Consider the following 15,291-nt stretch of genomic DNA (forward strand, 5'->3'; position numbering starts at 1 on the left):
AGGATTAGTTATTTGACATGAAAACGTGCCTGCACTCATGGAAACACACACAGGCACCTACAGAAAACCAATTAGATCTATTGTAGCATGATTCCAATAAGCCAGCAGAATGAGCGAAAGCTGACCGAGTTGTTTTGTAACGATCGCACTTGCAGCAACACTTCATTTTCTCTCAAAGTGGTGATAAAAGTGTTATAAAAGCAATGGACAGTTGGCGGTAAGCATGTGTCAACATCTTTTCTGAGACTGAATTAAACATGAGAAAAAAGGCTGAGTTATTCATGAGCTGGATGGAATAAACGAGGGATGGTTGAGACTCATGGCGTGAGGATGTGCTCGTGTGAGTGCTTTAGCATGCATGCGATGTCTTTAGAGCATAATCAATATATGACACAGTCAGCTCGAACACAGATGCACGAACCCCAGGCTGTCTATGTGGAGGGAAATCTGTGTTAGGTATTGCTAAATGATTTACTGTGTTTGCCTGAAGTTTCTGTGATAGGAAGGTAGTGTTCAATGAAAACAGGAAGTCAGAACTAGACGCATTGAAACACAAATATTGCGCATTTAAGTTTTAAATAAGACATTTTAATGAAATCAATAGAAAATCACATTTGTTTTGATTGCTTATCAAAGTGTTGGACATTTTTAGGTATATTTATTTTTATGTGTTTTTATTAATTGTTTTTAATTCATATTATACACAGCTGCTTTGTCCGAAAACACAACATAAAAACTACTTTTGCCTTTTGGAAAACTAACGTACCATTATAATTAAAGGAATGATGTATATTGACATAGAGATGAGTAAAAAAAAATGAAATGAAAAAAAAAAAACAGAAATACCAGAAGTCACCAAAGTTTTGGCCAGATCAAAATTCAATCAGTAGAGCACATAAGTGTGATCAAAGTTTGTCTTAACATGGAGTTTTGCTGCACCGCATTCTTTATTAACCCATACTACCATTGGTTAAAACTCATTTTCATTGCAAAAAAAACTCCCCAATCCCAGACATCAGCAGGTATGATGCAATCTAAATGAGACAGGAAATCCAAATTGGCACAATCTTCAAATATATCCAGGCCTTCAATATTATACTTTCAAGTACACTTCCTCCCTAAAGGCAATAACACTTGGTGCTGGGAGGAGGTTCTGTTAACAACTCCTTACAACACTCTCATTCCTGCCTTAAACATACATGTAACTGTCTCCCAAACCCCCTTGTTCCCTTTCCTAAACCTCTTCCATCCTCTATTTGAACGTGATCCAACACCACTGGCAGAGGCTCCTCCAGCACCTGACGATGGGAGGAACTGGAATTCCAGCTGCAGTCAAAGCTAATTAAAACAACTCAGCTGCTCCAATGATACCCAATCATGAAGAAGTTTACCCCTGTTAATTAAACCTGGACGTTCTTTCCATTATCGCTTCCAAAGATACAGTCTATGTTCCAAATACACTGCTAACTTTGTCCAAAATGTCCAAAAAAGGAGATAAACTGACCCTACGTAACCTCCTCCTGCTTTGTCCTCAAAGCTGAGAGGTGTGACCTTTAGATTAAAAATAACTTCCAGCAAACACTTTGTTTATGCAAAAGCACATGGAAGAATCCAGCAATGTTAACCGCTTGATGTCAGGAAATGTTGCAAAAGCTGAACTTCTGAACAAATAAACAGTTTATCGACTCACCATCTACCTCTTAGTTGAAAAGTTGAACTGACAACATGGGTTTATAAAAGCATCACCCCCTGTTTCCCCTCCAAAGAAAAACACCACCCATGGGAAAAACAAATCAACGTGTTCTCATACATCTGCTGCTGAAAAAGCAGCGGTGCTCTGGGTGAAATTAGAAACACTTGTCTTGAGGGAATAACATCCTTCATGTGTCTGACGGACATTCCTCACACTTAGCAGCAGAGGTCAACGCACATCTCAACAGAAAATATGAACCACTGTCTGTGGTTTCCTCTTTTACTCCCACAGGGGTTGTGTACAGGCGGTAAAAGTCCCGAGGGCCAGATTTCCCACACTGCGGCACGCTGTTGGTGCGTCGCAGGAGGGAATACATTCACACTGTGCGTTCATTTTGATGATGTAGATATGGAAACATCTAATTTAGTTAGCGAAATTGGAAAATTCAATTTTGTATAGGGAAAATCTAGGCTTTTAATTAAAAATTAAGTGATTAAAGTTAGCCAAAGAGGCAATTTTATGCAGCTTGTTTTGAATTAATTTCATGGTATTATGAAAAGAAGGACCATGGTTCAGTGTTCAAATAGGATTCTACATCATTTTTCTGTGTTTAGGGAGAAGCCTGCAGCAAAGATTAAGACAAATGATTCAACGGTATCCTTTCTCAGATCTTAATGATACCACATTTACCAGAGCACAATATCTCATTCTGATGAAGGAATGCAAAAGAGGAATCCTTCATAAATTCAAGCATCATTTTTTTTCATTAACAAGGCAGCAGGAAGCCAGTGTGAGCGCAGGTGTTTTCAACCTGCCGGCAAGTCTTAAAAAAAAGGAAAAACGTTTCACAATCAGTGCAAAGAGAAACAAAAGCCCCAGACTATCAAAAGTATCTGCAGTGTGCTTAAAGGTATCCAGCTGGAGACAATGTGGCACACACACACACACACACACACACACACACACACACACACACACACACACACACACACACACACACACACACACAGAAAAGATGGCTTCTCAACCTGGCTACCACATCTAGCACACAGCTGTTTTTCATTGTGAGGTCAAAACATGTTTTCTATTTTAGTTTAAATCAAATTAGTCCTATAGTATTTATGGGCCTTTCAAAGTGTGCACACACCTGAATCCTGACAGCAGAAATGTTAACTACAACACTTGTACGCACACGCACACGCACATGCACACACACACACACACACACACACACACACACACACACACACACACACACACACACACACACACACACACACACTATCCCACACAGGGTCCTTATTGAAGGTTGATGCACTTTTAAATAGACTCCTGTGTTAAGTACATTCTGCTGTGTTGACATACACTTTGGGTGCGTTATTCTCTACCCATCTGGAATTGTAGACATCCTTTTCCCGTCCCTCACTTAATTCACAACTCCAGGACAGCATCTATTTCTGAGTGTTGTTTTTCCAAGAATGCTGACGGTTTAACTTATATTTGTGGCGCAGGAGACCGTCACAACAGCTCCAAAGTCCTATAAAGTATCCCGGGATTCCTGAGTACGGAATGTCCATCTATTCCTCTTGTTTTCCTCCCGCCTCAAGAAACAGTCCTCCGAATGCCATGTAATGACTATTCCACCTGGCACAAATGTTCTGAAAAGAAACAGAATGAAGTTGGGAAAGAAAGAAAGAAATCAGCTCGATTCGCCACGCTGAGGCTGATATGGCATATACCCGTATTAGGAAATGTCTCTGGATTTTTCTCTAGCTTTGAATTGACGTGTCTGACTGGTCCAGTGGGAGAAATTAGGGAAGGATAGAGAAAAACAAGATGACAGAGTGTCTATTTTCTGTTGCAAGCCGCAGGCGTTTGACTAACACCTTACGGGCAACACACCGTCAGTGTTTTCCTCGCCCTTCACAGAAAGATCTGTTTAATATTCTAAAGTAGCCGAGTAAATATTTGACATAAGGAAGCACTTGATTCGGGCAGGACGATTTAAGTCAGACACCGGATGGGAAAGGGGACATGAAAGAGGCCCCTCATGAATCCAACTGGCCCCGGGGTCAAGTTTCAAACAAGCAGTCCCGTCATCCAACACACTCACACACTCTCCTGGGTGTGTGGCACGCATCGGATGCACAAACACGCACATTCACACACTGAAAAGCATGTGTAAAATGTTTAGTGTGGAGACATGTACCTCATAACGCCAGGCGATTGGTAGTTTATTGTAAAAACGCAGGAATGCAGCCTAATGAAAGCTTTAATGCTCTGTAAACGAGGTGACATGAAGCCAGAGGTCTTTTGAAAGACAAAGACCTTACCATCACACACAAAGGCTTACAAACAACAGTATACCTGGGGATGGAAACTTTTTTCTTTCAATTAACACATAGATATATTTCCAAAGAGGTGCAATGCTTGTTAATGGAATCAATGATGCAGCTAAACCAGAAGAGATAAGCAAATGTTCAGAACATGTTTATCGTAAGCGTGTATGGGTTTGTTTACTGGAAATTGCTTCCCATTGGGACGTTGCCAAGAGCCATTGGGAATTGAGAATATGGAACATTGAACTTAGCAACAACAAAATCAGCTTCATTTCATCCAATTTACATCTGATCGATTTCAGAAATGTGTGGCTGTTGGTCAGCTCCCGTGTATGACATCATTACCTAATTAGAAAATGGGCTTTAGTCTCTTTTATTGCCCCATAGGGTTGGTGGAAAGGCGCCTGCTATATGTATTCACAGTCTTGGTGTTGCTGCCCTGTCTTTATTACAACAAGAGAAGAAAGAGAAAGTGGATTTCACCCACCTGTATTCCAAATTGCAAGTTCCCTCTCACTGGCACATACTGCACAGATAATTCCCTCTAAGCAAATGTTTTTGGTTGGAAAGAAATTATTGATCACAGATCAGAGAAAATGTGGCACCATGCAGGAAATACCGAGGGCATGGTTTAAATGAGAAAAGCAAAATGAATTATGCAAGTCTCTCACCCATCCACCTTTTTCCTCATTATGTGGAGCCATCTGAGTGGTAATTAAATTCATGCACTGATAGGATTCCCTCGTTTTCTGCCACCGTGCCTTTCTTCCGCACTTTGTCATTCTGGCACTTTCTAAAAAGGGGAGGGGGGGGAGAAGGTAACCACTTACGGAACAGGCTTTTGGTCGTATTATTTTTCTTACTTTCAAGATGTGAGTTTTTAAAAACAATTTAAGGTTCAGGAATACTGAATTACTTTTCTTGGGCTTGCTTTGTAATACGTTCAGATTGGGTTAAAAGAACATTTGCATAAAACCTCGTTCCAGTGCATTTAATGAGTTGCTGTGATTTATAATTTGGTTCTAAAATTGTTATAATTTAAATGTTATCATCATTATATATTGGATTATGATGACTGTAATTGGAGTGTGTAATCCCTAACCCAATATGTGTTTGTGGGTGGTAGTTTGGGAAATGATGAGCGGACCACCTCCACAGCACAGGCTTTCACAGTAATGTTAGGAACAGCTTTGTCCCTATAGATCAGAGCAGCATCCAGGAATGTTCCATACTCTTCTGCCTTACAAGACCCTTTAGAGCGCAGCTGCCAAGACTCTCTCATACAAGCAGCCATGCACACTGACCGACAGTCAGAAGGGTCCTCCTCTGGCCTCGAGGCTATCACACGGTTTGTAAAAGTTTCCTGCTGAGAATAAAACATTTTTCTCAAAGAATAAGGGATAGTTCATGGTCATTATAGAGAGAGTGTGACGGGGGTATACAAGGTTATAAATACTGTAGGTTCAAGCCAATTTATATGGCAGAAAGGCTGTTATCGTTTGACTTTACATGGAACTTACACAAATCTACAACTGGCTAGAATGATCTTCCTAAGAAGATTTCAGCTGGATTCTAATGAATAACTTGAAATCTTTCAAGATTGGGTTTATTTATTTTTGTATGCTAAACAACCAGTTTTTCTTTCAGGAATGTACACTGGAGTTACAGCGAATGCAATGGTATAGCAGGATTGGGTTAGGGTTTATGATTAAGTCAATCGGAAATGATTTCCCTCTCATGCCAATAAACGTCAGACAGACTGGGGACGATTCTCAATAGATTTTATGATATTGTTTGTTTTGGTATCCATAGATCCACCATCTGCCAGTTCGATTTGGTTATCCTTCATAAAACCTGTTGCCATAACATTTAAAATAAATAATCCAACGATTAAAACATTTGAGTTTCAAAATGTTAGCGTTGTTGATCTAGGGTGGTCTTCCTTTCCTATTCACTGATAGACTTCTGACTACAGGGACCAGGCTCCAGATCGGCATGTAATGGTAACAAATTGCCTAGAAACCCAAAATGATTTCAGCAGGGAGGAAGAGACAGTCCATTTCGTAAATTGACTCCTTCGCGAGACTGCGGTCTTGCAATATCCCACCTCCCCCATGTCCTCCTCTGTTGGGACATACAAGCAGGAAACAGATCCTGTGAAGACGGCCATGGATTTATGATGCAGAGGCAAGTGCGACTGAACAAGGCCTATTCCCATCTGGGCTGGGAGCCACTGCTGTACTTGGGGATTTATGACAAGGATGACACAGCTGATTACTCTCTGTTACTGAAGAGAATTGGACATGGACAGGCTCCAAGAGAGTTAAGTGTGTGTATTTGTGTTTATGAAATGGAAAATGGAAGCACAGTAACCCAGTTTAGTTTGACCTGTTCTTCATTAAACCTCAATGACCTCCATCACCAAAGTTTCCCATGGACAAGCGTAAACTGCAAAATGACTTGCGGTAAATCAATGATTGAATGAAGGCAAGGCAAGGCAAGTTTATTTATACAGCACCTTTCAACACAAGGCAATTCAAAGTGCTTTACAAAAAACGAAAGACATTGAGAAAATGGCATTTAAAATCAGTCATTAAAAAGAAAAGATAATAAAATAAACATGAAAAGAAAAAAGACATGGATACAAGTTACAGTGCAGTTTAAGATGTGAATAGTTCAATTAAAAGCAGCGGCAAAAAGAAAAGTCTTTAGTCTGGATTTAAAAGTAGTAAGAGTTGCAGAGGACCTGCCGTTTTCAAGGAGTTTGTTCCAGATATTTGGAGCATAATAACTGAACGCTGCTTTACCATGTTTAGTTCTGTCTCTGGGGACAGAAAGCTGACCAGTCCCTGAAGACCTGAGAGATCTGGATGGTTCATAATTTAGCAGTAGGTCAGAAATATATTTTGGGCCTAAACCATTCAAAGCTTTATAAACCAGCAGCAGTATTTTGAAATCTATTCTTTGACACACAGGAAGCCAGTGTAAAGACTTCAGAACAGGAGTGATGTGATCCACTTTCTTAGTGTTAGTGAGGACTCGAGCAGCAGCGTTCTGAATTAGCTGCAGCTTTCTAATATATTTTTTAGTGAGACCTGTGAAGACACCATTGCAGTAGTCCAGTCTACTGAAGATAAAAGCATGGACAAGTTTTTCCAAATCCTGCTGTGACATTAGTCTTTTAATCCTAGATATATTCTTTAGGTGATAGTAGGCTGATTTAGTAACTGTTTTAATGTGACTGTTGAAACTCAGGTCAGAGTCCATGACTACACCTAGATTTCTGGCTTTATCTGTTGGTTTGAACATTGCAGACTGAAGCTCAGCGCTAACTTTTATACGTTCTGCCTTGGCTCCAAAAACCATTACCTCAGTTTTATCTTTGTTTAATTGGAGAAGGTTCTGACACATCCAGTCATTGATTTGTTCAATGCACTTACTCAGTGTTTGAATTGGAGCATAGTCTCCTGGTGAAATTGTTACGTAAATTTGTGTGTAATCCGCATAGCTATGGTAACTTATTTTGTTGTTTTTCATTATCTGAGCCAGTGGTAGCATGTAGACGTTAAAGAGAAGAGGCCCCAAGATGGAGCCTTGAGGTACCCCACATGTCATATTTGTCAACTCAGATGTGTATTTACCTATAGAAACAAAGTTGTTGAATGAAGGGAAAGAAGAATAAAGAACCAATAAATAACCCACCTAGACTGATGGAAAAAACACACCGAGTGTTGCGTATGCCGTCCCTGGATGTGAAGAAATTTAGAGACTATGCTGTGACCCCATAAACCGCATGTGCTGTGGACATTTCCTTATTCCTCTTGACAAATGTGTGTGCTTGGCGTTACACTGCGCCCAAATCCTGGACTTTGAGAGTTCAGCCAAACCAAATACTTGCTGTACACTGGCTGAGGAGTTGTTATGACCTCTCTGACCCTGACCTCAGACACACTTTACCAGCAAGTGTCACCTTGTCCGATGCCAAATGAAATGGCTCACCGCCCATTTGCCAGCCGATGCCACCAAAACGAGATACAGTAATAAAGCTGAATGAAAGAAATGCTCTCATTCTCACCCGCTCAATAAAACCCTATGAGGTCAAGTTCAAGTGAAAACAGCAAATAAGAAACAAAGTGAAGCCAGATGTTAGTCTGTTTTTCTTGAACTAACATTTGACAAATGTAATAAGATTCAATTTAGATCAGCATATATGCCAGTTTGGGCATCCTGGGTATTATTAAAAAAGCACCACATGTTCCTCGACTCCATCATAAACCCGGGTGACACATCTATATTTCCTCTCGGTTTAATGTTAGAGGGGAAGTGGTTGAAGCATGTCAGCGGAGACAAAGGACAGACGCATACATTGCTCGACATCAACTTGGAATAAGTGTGGTTTTCTCACAAACCACTTGCCCCTCCCAAAGCCTACTTTTAGGTCTTTGGGAAGCATAGAGTCCATTCCATGGGTCCCATTACTCTTAGCTCTTTGGATGAGACTTTGGGTGAAAGGGGTTGCTCTGTATGATTGATGAGCCATGGCCAATTAGAGGCTTAGCCTTGGAGGCCCACAAAGACAACCGTGATCTCAGACATAAACATTGGCGGCCATAGGGCTTGAGGATACCTGTTGTCCATGGAAAGGGGCAGGACAACAGTTTTTGTTTGGAGGTTTTGAATGCTTCCCGGCTTAAAATATCTTTTTAAAAGAAGTCCGATTTTAAAAGAGAGCAACAGTCGGTCCCACAGGGAAATTCCACGGGTAAGTAGCGTGGTGCCATCCCAGTGGGGGTAAGTGTGGTGGGTGGCTGCTACATCTGACGCTCCGTGTTTGACGAGCAACAGGGCGCCAGCCAGGGGCTCATTAGACAAACTGTGACAACAAGATGTTGCCCTTGAAAATCAATTATAAACAGGAGAGCGTCTCTGCATCTGTTTCTGCTTGGAGGTATGCGGCACTGTCTGCCTCTTTCTGTTTTTTTAGAAGGTCTGACTCCACTGCCGTTCAGATGGTCATCCCTGTGGGATTAGTGATGGCCCTAAAGCCTGTGGGACAGTGCTTGTAAATCACAGCAGATGAACTGGGGTGATGACAGGTCTTGGAGGCCTCTGTTATTTGACCACCATTTATTGGGGCTTCCTTGGAGGGGGGGTGTCTCATTATATGTTCTTAGTTCGTTCCCCAGCGTGAGACGTGTAAAAGTAGCTTAAAGAATGATTTTACGAAGGCCATATGTGGGCTGTTTGCATGGAGTAATAGGGCCTTTGCTTATTAATGTCTATTAATGACCCTTCAGCACTTTGCTTACACAACCTGGGGCCCGTGCTACCTTCAATTGATTCAACATGTCACCTTTTCACCACTAAGTGCCAGGGAGCTGTGTTTTAAATAGAAAACTGCGTAAATTCCTGGACCCTTGAAATTGCTAGAGACCCGTTTTCCTCTCGGCAGACCAACTTCACAGTAAACTTTACAACCAGAGATCCTAACACTATGCGTACCCATCAATCTTACTGACATCTGCTTTGCTCTCTATGAAAGTTAAATATGTTATTATGAATAACAATGAATTTAAGCGTTCATTTGTTATGTTTTAGAACAAAGACAGACTTTTCATTTATAAGAACTACCAGCCTAGTCATATTTTACTTTAACTCCAAAAAAACACTTTTTAAATCCATCCTTTAACTACACATCACCACAAGACTAGCATTGTCTGGCTGACATCAGAATGCTTTTACTCTGATAAACTACATGTCGTCACCATCTCACAATACAAGGCTCCTCTTCTTTTGTGTCTTTGTGTTTCTCTCTAGAGAGGAAGTTTACAGCCATTTCATTTTTTTCCAAGATGCAGTGAAAGAAGCGTGATAAAACACCCACATGCTGAGACCACCACCAGTGTTAGAATAACTGTAAATATCCTTGAAAAGAGCCCTTTGGGTCAAACAGGCCTTGCAAACTCCTCCTATTGTTACCGGGCCATTCCTCTCCATTTTGTCCATCTGTTATTCGGGTCCTGTCTTTTGGTCCACCTTATGGACAGAAGGCCTTAAAAGCCAATTTGCCTTTGTATTTACTCACTGGAGTGCATTGTGCAATCATCCAAACAAGTAGAGCTTCCTGACTTCAGGAACAACAAATCTGACATAAAAAGGTGTCAGTTTGTCTAGTGGTCCTTCACCACAAATCCTCAATAACAAATTGTATTTTCCACCTTTAAATCAAATATGTACTTGTAAGGAACGCTCAAGTAAACACAACATTATATAGCGGAAATGCATTAGCTCCAACCGCCAGACTATTGGCCAGTTAGAGGGCTACGGATGGTTCCATGGAATTAATTCCCCAGAGCAAGTCCAGCTCACACTCATTGGCAGGGGCTAAACTATTCCTTGATGCAATAAACAAATATTATTCCATTCCAGTCCAGAAGCGTAGTGGCAGCTGCACACTTATGAATGAGCCTGTCTGTTATTGTGAGGCCCTGACATTCTGTTAAGGATGTCAGTCATCTGTAGTGGTAGCTTACAGATTGCTATACAAAAGATGATGGTTTGACGCAATGCCCTGCACAGCCATAAACTTGGCAGCTTTGATCCTACACTCAGAGACTGTATTTCTGCAGCCTTGGAGAAGTAAATTGAAGAAAAACACGGAACACTGAAACACCACCGGGGAAATAAATAATATAGTGTAACACCAAGCAATACACTTTCTTTTTCAGCACTCACATCAGAACCATATAGCTAAAGCGGTTGACCGGGTCAGGGCGGAATGAAATCTTGCACACAATGGTTATCTCCTGTAATAAAGGTGCTCTTGTGCTGGATCTTGGATGGCCTCGTCTGTATTGTTGGCATTCACTATCCCCTGCATCTTGATGTTGCATGGAGATTATACCATATAATCTTAGCAGGGCTGGCAGTAGAAGGGAATTATCAAGATGAATCAGGAGAATTGGATGCTACTGCAGTGGATATGTACACGATAGCCATAAAACAAACAAAAATACATGTTGTTTGATTCTGTGTGTTTTAAATACCACACAATGAACCACATGGCATGACAATTGCTAAATTCCCTGTGTATGTTGCTCTGTTTTTCCCGTATATAGAATATGACCTCTACAAACAGAGCAGCATAATAATGGTCCTCCTGCATCTGTAAAATGTTATTGTTTGAGGAAATGAAAGACTGACAATCATACTGTTTCATTATCTTTGTTTGAATAAAGCCAGGCAGCAAAGTGAAAGCAGTGAAGAGGATATTAATCAGAAGGTTTCCATCTTGTTGGCCATGGCAGCCAGGGCCAACAAGATGATCATACACATAAATAACAGGCCGAGCAGCGGGGCTGGTCAGAGGACGTACAAGGGCAGGAGGCAAAAGGCCAGACGGTAGTTTTGAGTTAAATGAATCCTGTCTTCAACTCAGATTTACTGGATAGTGAAAGGGGTTTTCTGGTAACATGACTTCTGAAAAAAATTAATAACTTTAAGCGGTGTTTCTAATAACTAAACAGGGATTTTTTTCACATTACTTTGATTCAGCTGAACTGATTGATGTTCATTTAAACTTTAAAGCCTTGCTGGGAATACATTGGCATCATTACAATACGATACAGACACAATTGTCTTTTCACACTGTTAGGGTCATGTTGACTTAAATCAGTTTAATTTACTGAAGTAAAAGTAATAATGGGTTTTATTTGTAACGCACTTCATATTTGAAGACAAATCCCGAAGTGCTACAAGCAGTATAGAATAATATAAAACAGCAAAAGTATCAATTGCACACTGTTAAAATACTCTTACAAGTAAAAAGTCCTGCATTGAAAATGACTTAAAGCATTCAATGTAAAGGTAGTAAAATGTTCCCTGTGACCGCTATACTATTACATATTATTTAATTGTATTATAATCACTTATGCATAATGTAAAATGTTTACTTGTCTAATAGGTTGTGGTTGAGTTTATTTTTGAACTATTTAGTATCATACTGCTAAGGATTTTTTCAGTTATGTTTTATATTGCTAATTTAAATTATCAAATGGGATATTTAGCAGATCTTCACATTTGACAAGTTCGAACCGGCATCGACGTAAACAAACAAGTTGCATCAAAATATAAAAAAGGAAGTAGCCTATTTTACCTTAGTTATATTTTTTTTATTTAAAGTGCACCTATCATGCTATTTACATCTACATTTGACAAAAGTGTATGCTATAACTACAAAATGATTATTTCACATATTATTGTTATTTTTATGGTTCTTCTTTTCTATAGTTTCTGCCTGTTGAAAGAGCTCAGCACATAGCACGCGGGACTGGTTGACGTTTTGTCCCCCGGAAGTGTTTCTCCTTATCCAACGAGGTCATAATGGCTGCTCGCTGCATGTGAAGGGGTCGAAACAAGAGCCGGCTTAATGAGTGGAGAACATGTATAAAACGCCATGTTGCAGACTGTCAGGTAACACAAGAGGCAATGTGATATTTCGGTTTGCATACAGCTGAATTTCGAAGTTGTAATAATCTGCGTCTGCTAAATGCAACCTTTGAAGCTAAGGCGGAAGCGGAATGCTAACTAGCACATAGCTTCCGGATAGCACCTGAGATGTTTTGCCAGAGGCTAGCAGTGACCTTAAATAGAAGTCAACTGCATCTGCACACACCGAAATTAATTTATGACTGACTGGCTTGATAATGACAACATGTTGGCTATTTTGTATAAAACGTATGTTAGCAAACAACGTACAAAGCTAAGGTTCATAGCAATGTTCATTTCATTTCAAACCTTTATTTAACCAGATTGGTCCCATTGAGATCATAGATCTCCTTTTCAAGGGAATGTTATTTTATAACCTGTGACGATATGATGGGGGAACATGCGTGTATTTACCCTGTATTATTAGCTGTATCTCTACTTATGAAGTGCCAATCGGAAGAGTATAGCTGTATTGATATTGAACTGATAACATCTGACAGGCATAAACTGGGTATAATGCACAGTAGTCTTTTTGGTATGATCATGCTCTGATTTATGCCCAACACATTGTTTGTGTATGCTGCTTATAGTTAAGTCATATATATTATTTGTTGTCTTTTTGTATCCAATGTTTCTATTTTTACCATGCACACTTACACTACCTATACTTCAGATTTGATACTGTTCATGCATTTTATAATGCAACCCAACCTAGATTAGTCAGTTATTTGTCTGCTTATATTTGTATGATTCATAATGTTATCCTAAGTTAGGCTTTTTAATATATAAAATATGCACCTTATTTGCACTCTATTGTTATATTGGACTTGTATATTTTCACCCTTTCAATCAATCAATCAATCAATCAATCAACCAATCAGTGTTTATTTATATAGCCCAATATCACAAATGTTACATTTGTCTCAGTGGTCTTCACAGTGTGTACAGAATATCAGTATGACAAACGACACCCTGTCCTCAGACCCTCACATCGTACAAGGAAGAACTTCCGGAGAAAACCCACAGTTAAAGGGAAAATGGGAGAAACCTCAGGGAGAGCAACAGAGGAGGGATCCCTCTCCCAGGACGGACAAACGTGCAATAGATGCCGTGTGTAAATTGAAAAGATAATACATTTGCAACATAGGTAGTCCAAATGTTTGGAAATGCATGTGTGTATAATAGAAAGATGAATCCACGAGGATATCCATCCAGGACTTATGATCCAGGACCACAGCCACGACTCAAGATCCAGGGCTCGCGATCCAGGACACAGGACCACAGGATCATCCATGACTCCGGATCCCGGTGTATATAGACACCAAAAAGAAAGACATTTGTGGAAGCTGGGTTAATCGGAACATGAGAGTACACAGGTTTCCACTTTTCATTGCAATTACTGAAGGCAATTTCGCTTTTCCCTCGCCCAAGTGTTATCATACTTACTTGACGTTGCATATACGATTGGATCCATATTTTTTGTCTTGTTTCTTTGTTCATGTGTGTTTATTGGTTAAACTAAATCAACAGTATTTATTTTGGTGACTAAACATTGCATTTTACTTTTTTTTTTAGGTTTGGTTGGTCTAAGTGTGAAACAGAAATTAGTCCTAAATGTTCCTCAATGTAACCAGAGTGCTCGTAACCTCATTCAGCTGCACAGAAGGGATCCATCAAACTGGCTGACGTACCAGCACCTGATCTTCCTGAAACGCCAGGTATTTTGCACTGGGCCCAATATATAATTGTTTGTTTTCTATACCGTTTTATAGTACATCTCAATATATGATCCCATCCATCACCTTGTGCATCTGGTTTTCCTTTCAGTATGTAATTAAGAACAGCGAGCTTCACCAGCGTGCCATCCCGAAGCAGGCTCCCGCCCTGACCATAGTGAATGAGAGGGAAGACACCATTGAAAGACGGGTGCAGAGAATACCAACTATTGATCCTGCGGACAGACATACTGTGTCACAGCCAGAGGATGTCAACAGTGAAGCACAGCCTGGAATATCCACCTTGAAGCCCGTTACAGAAGATGCAGCAGAACAGAGAGATTCTGTGTCCGGTACAGTTGGGACATCCCATGAGACTCCCCATGTCCACGTGGAGACGGATAAAGCAAAGGAGGAACGCCTAGACAGACAGTGGAAGCAGCTCAAGGTCATTGTGGCTGACTTGCCGGATGTCTACGCCAAGCTAGCTAAAATCAAACTCACAGGTAAATGACATGACCTTTTCTGTCATATAATATGAAGTGTTTACATTAGGAGGCGGATGCATGCAAGCAATAACCTGAAATGCATTGAGAACTTCATTACTACATATTAGGGGTGTAACGGTTCACAAACATTTCGGTTCAGTACGTACCTCGGTTTTTAGGTGACGGTTCGGTTCGGTATGTTTTCGGTACAGCAGAAACAATTATCACAAAATATATATTTTTTAATTATTATTAAACTATGAATAATGTATTCACTCAAATAAATACAAAATAAAATAAACATTAAGGTGCAGCATTTCGATTAACTGAAATAATCTGTATTTGAACTGTACTGTACTAGCACCTAAGCAGCCAGTTTGACATTAGGACTTGCTTGTCATTGTATTTTCATGTTGTTTAAAGAAAGATGAACTTGTCCACATTGCTTGCCGAAAGGGCAGATCTGCTGGCACTAACAATGTCTCCTGCTGTGGAGAACACCCTCTCACTATGGAGAGACAGAGGTAGCAGATACAGCCAGGTAGGGCTTTGCTAACATGGCAACATAA

The 15,291-nt window shown here is 40.2% G+C and overlaps 1 protein-coding gene across 1 annotated transcript in view; it reads left to right on the forward strand.

Moving 5' to 3' along the window:
• Positions 1-12,394: 12,394 nt before the first annotated feature.
• The window catches only part of cox10 (cytochrome c oxidase assembly factor heme A:farnesyltransferase COX10), a 43,434-nt gene continuing 40,537 nt past the window's right edge, over positions 12,395-15,291 (forward strand). The window contains exons 1-3 of the mRNA XM_034107974.2: positions 12,395-12,504; positions 14,095-14,237; positions 14,347-14,740. Of these exons, the coding sequence (XP_033963865.1) occupies positions 12,474-12,504; positions 14,095-14,237; positions 14,347-14,740 (568 nt within the window). The 5' untranslated portion in view covers positions 12,395-12,473. The remainder of the gene's footprint in view (positions 12,505-14,094; positions 14,238-14,346; positions 14,741-15,291) is intronic.

Source organism: Pseudochaenichthys georgianus, chromosome 19 (assembly GCF_902827115.2).
Source record: "Pseudochaenichthys georgianus chromosome 19, fPseGeo1.2, whole genome shotgun sequence".
Classification (NCBI taxonomy): Eukaryota; Metazoa; Chordata; class Actinopteri; order Perciformes; family Channichthyidae; genus Pseudochaenichthys; species Pseudochaenichthys georgianus.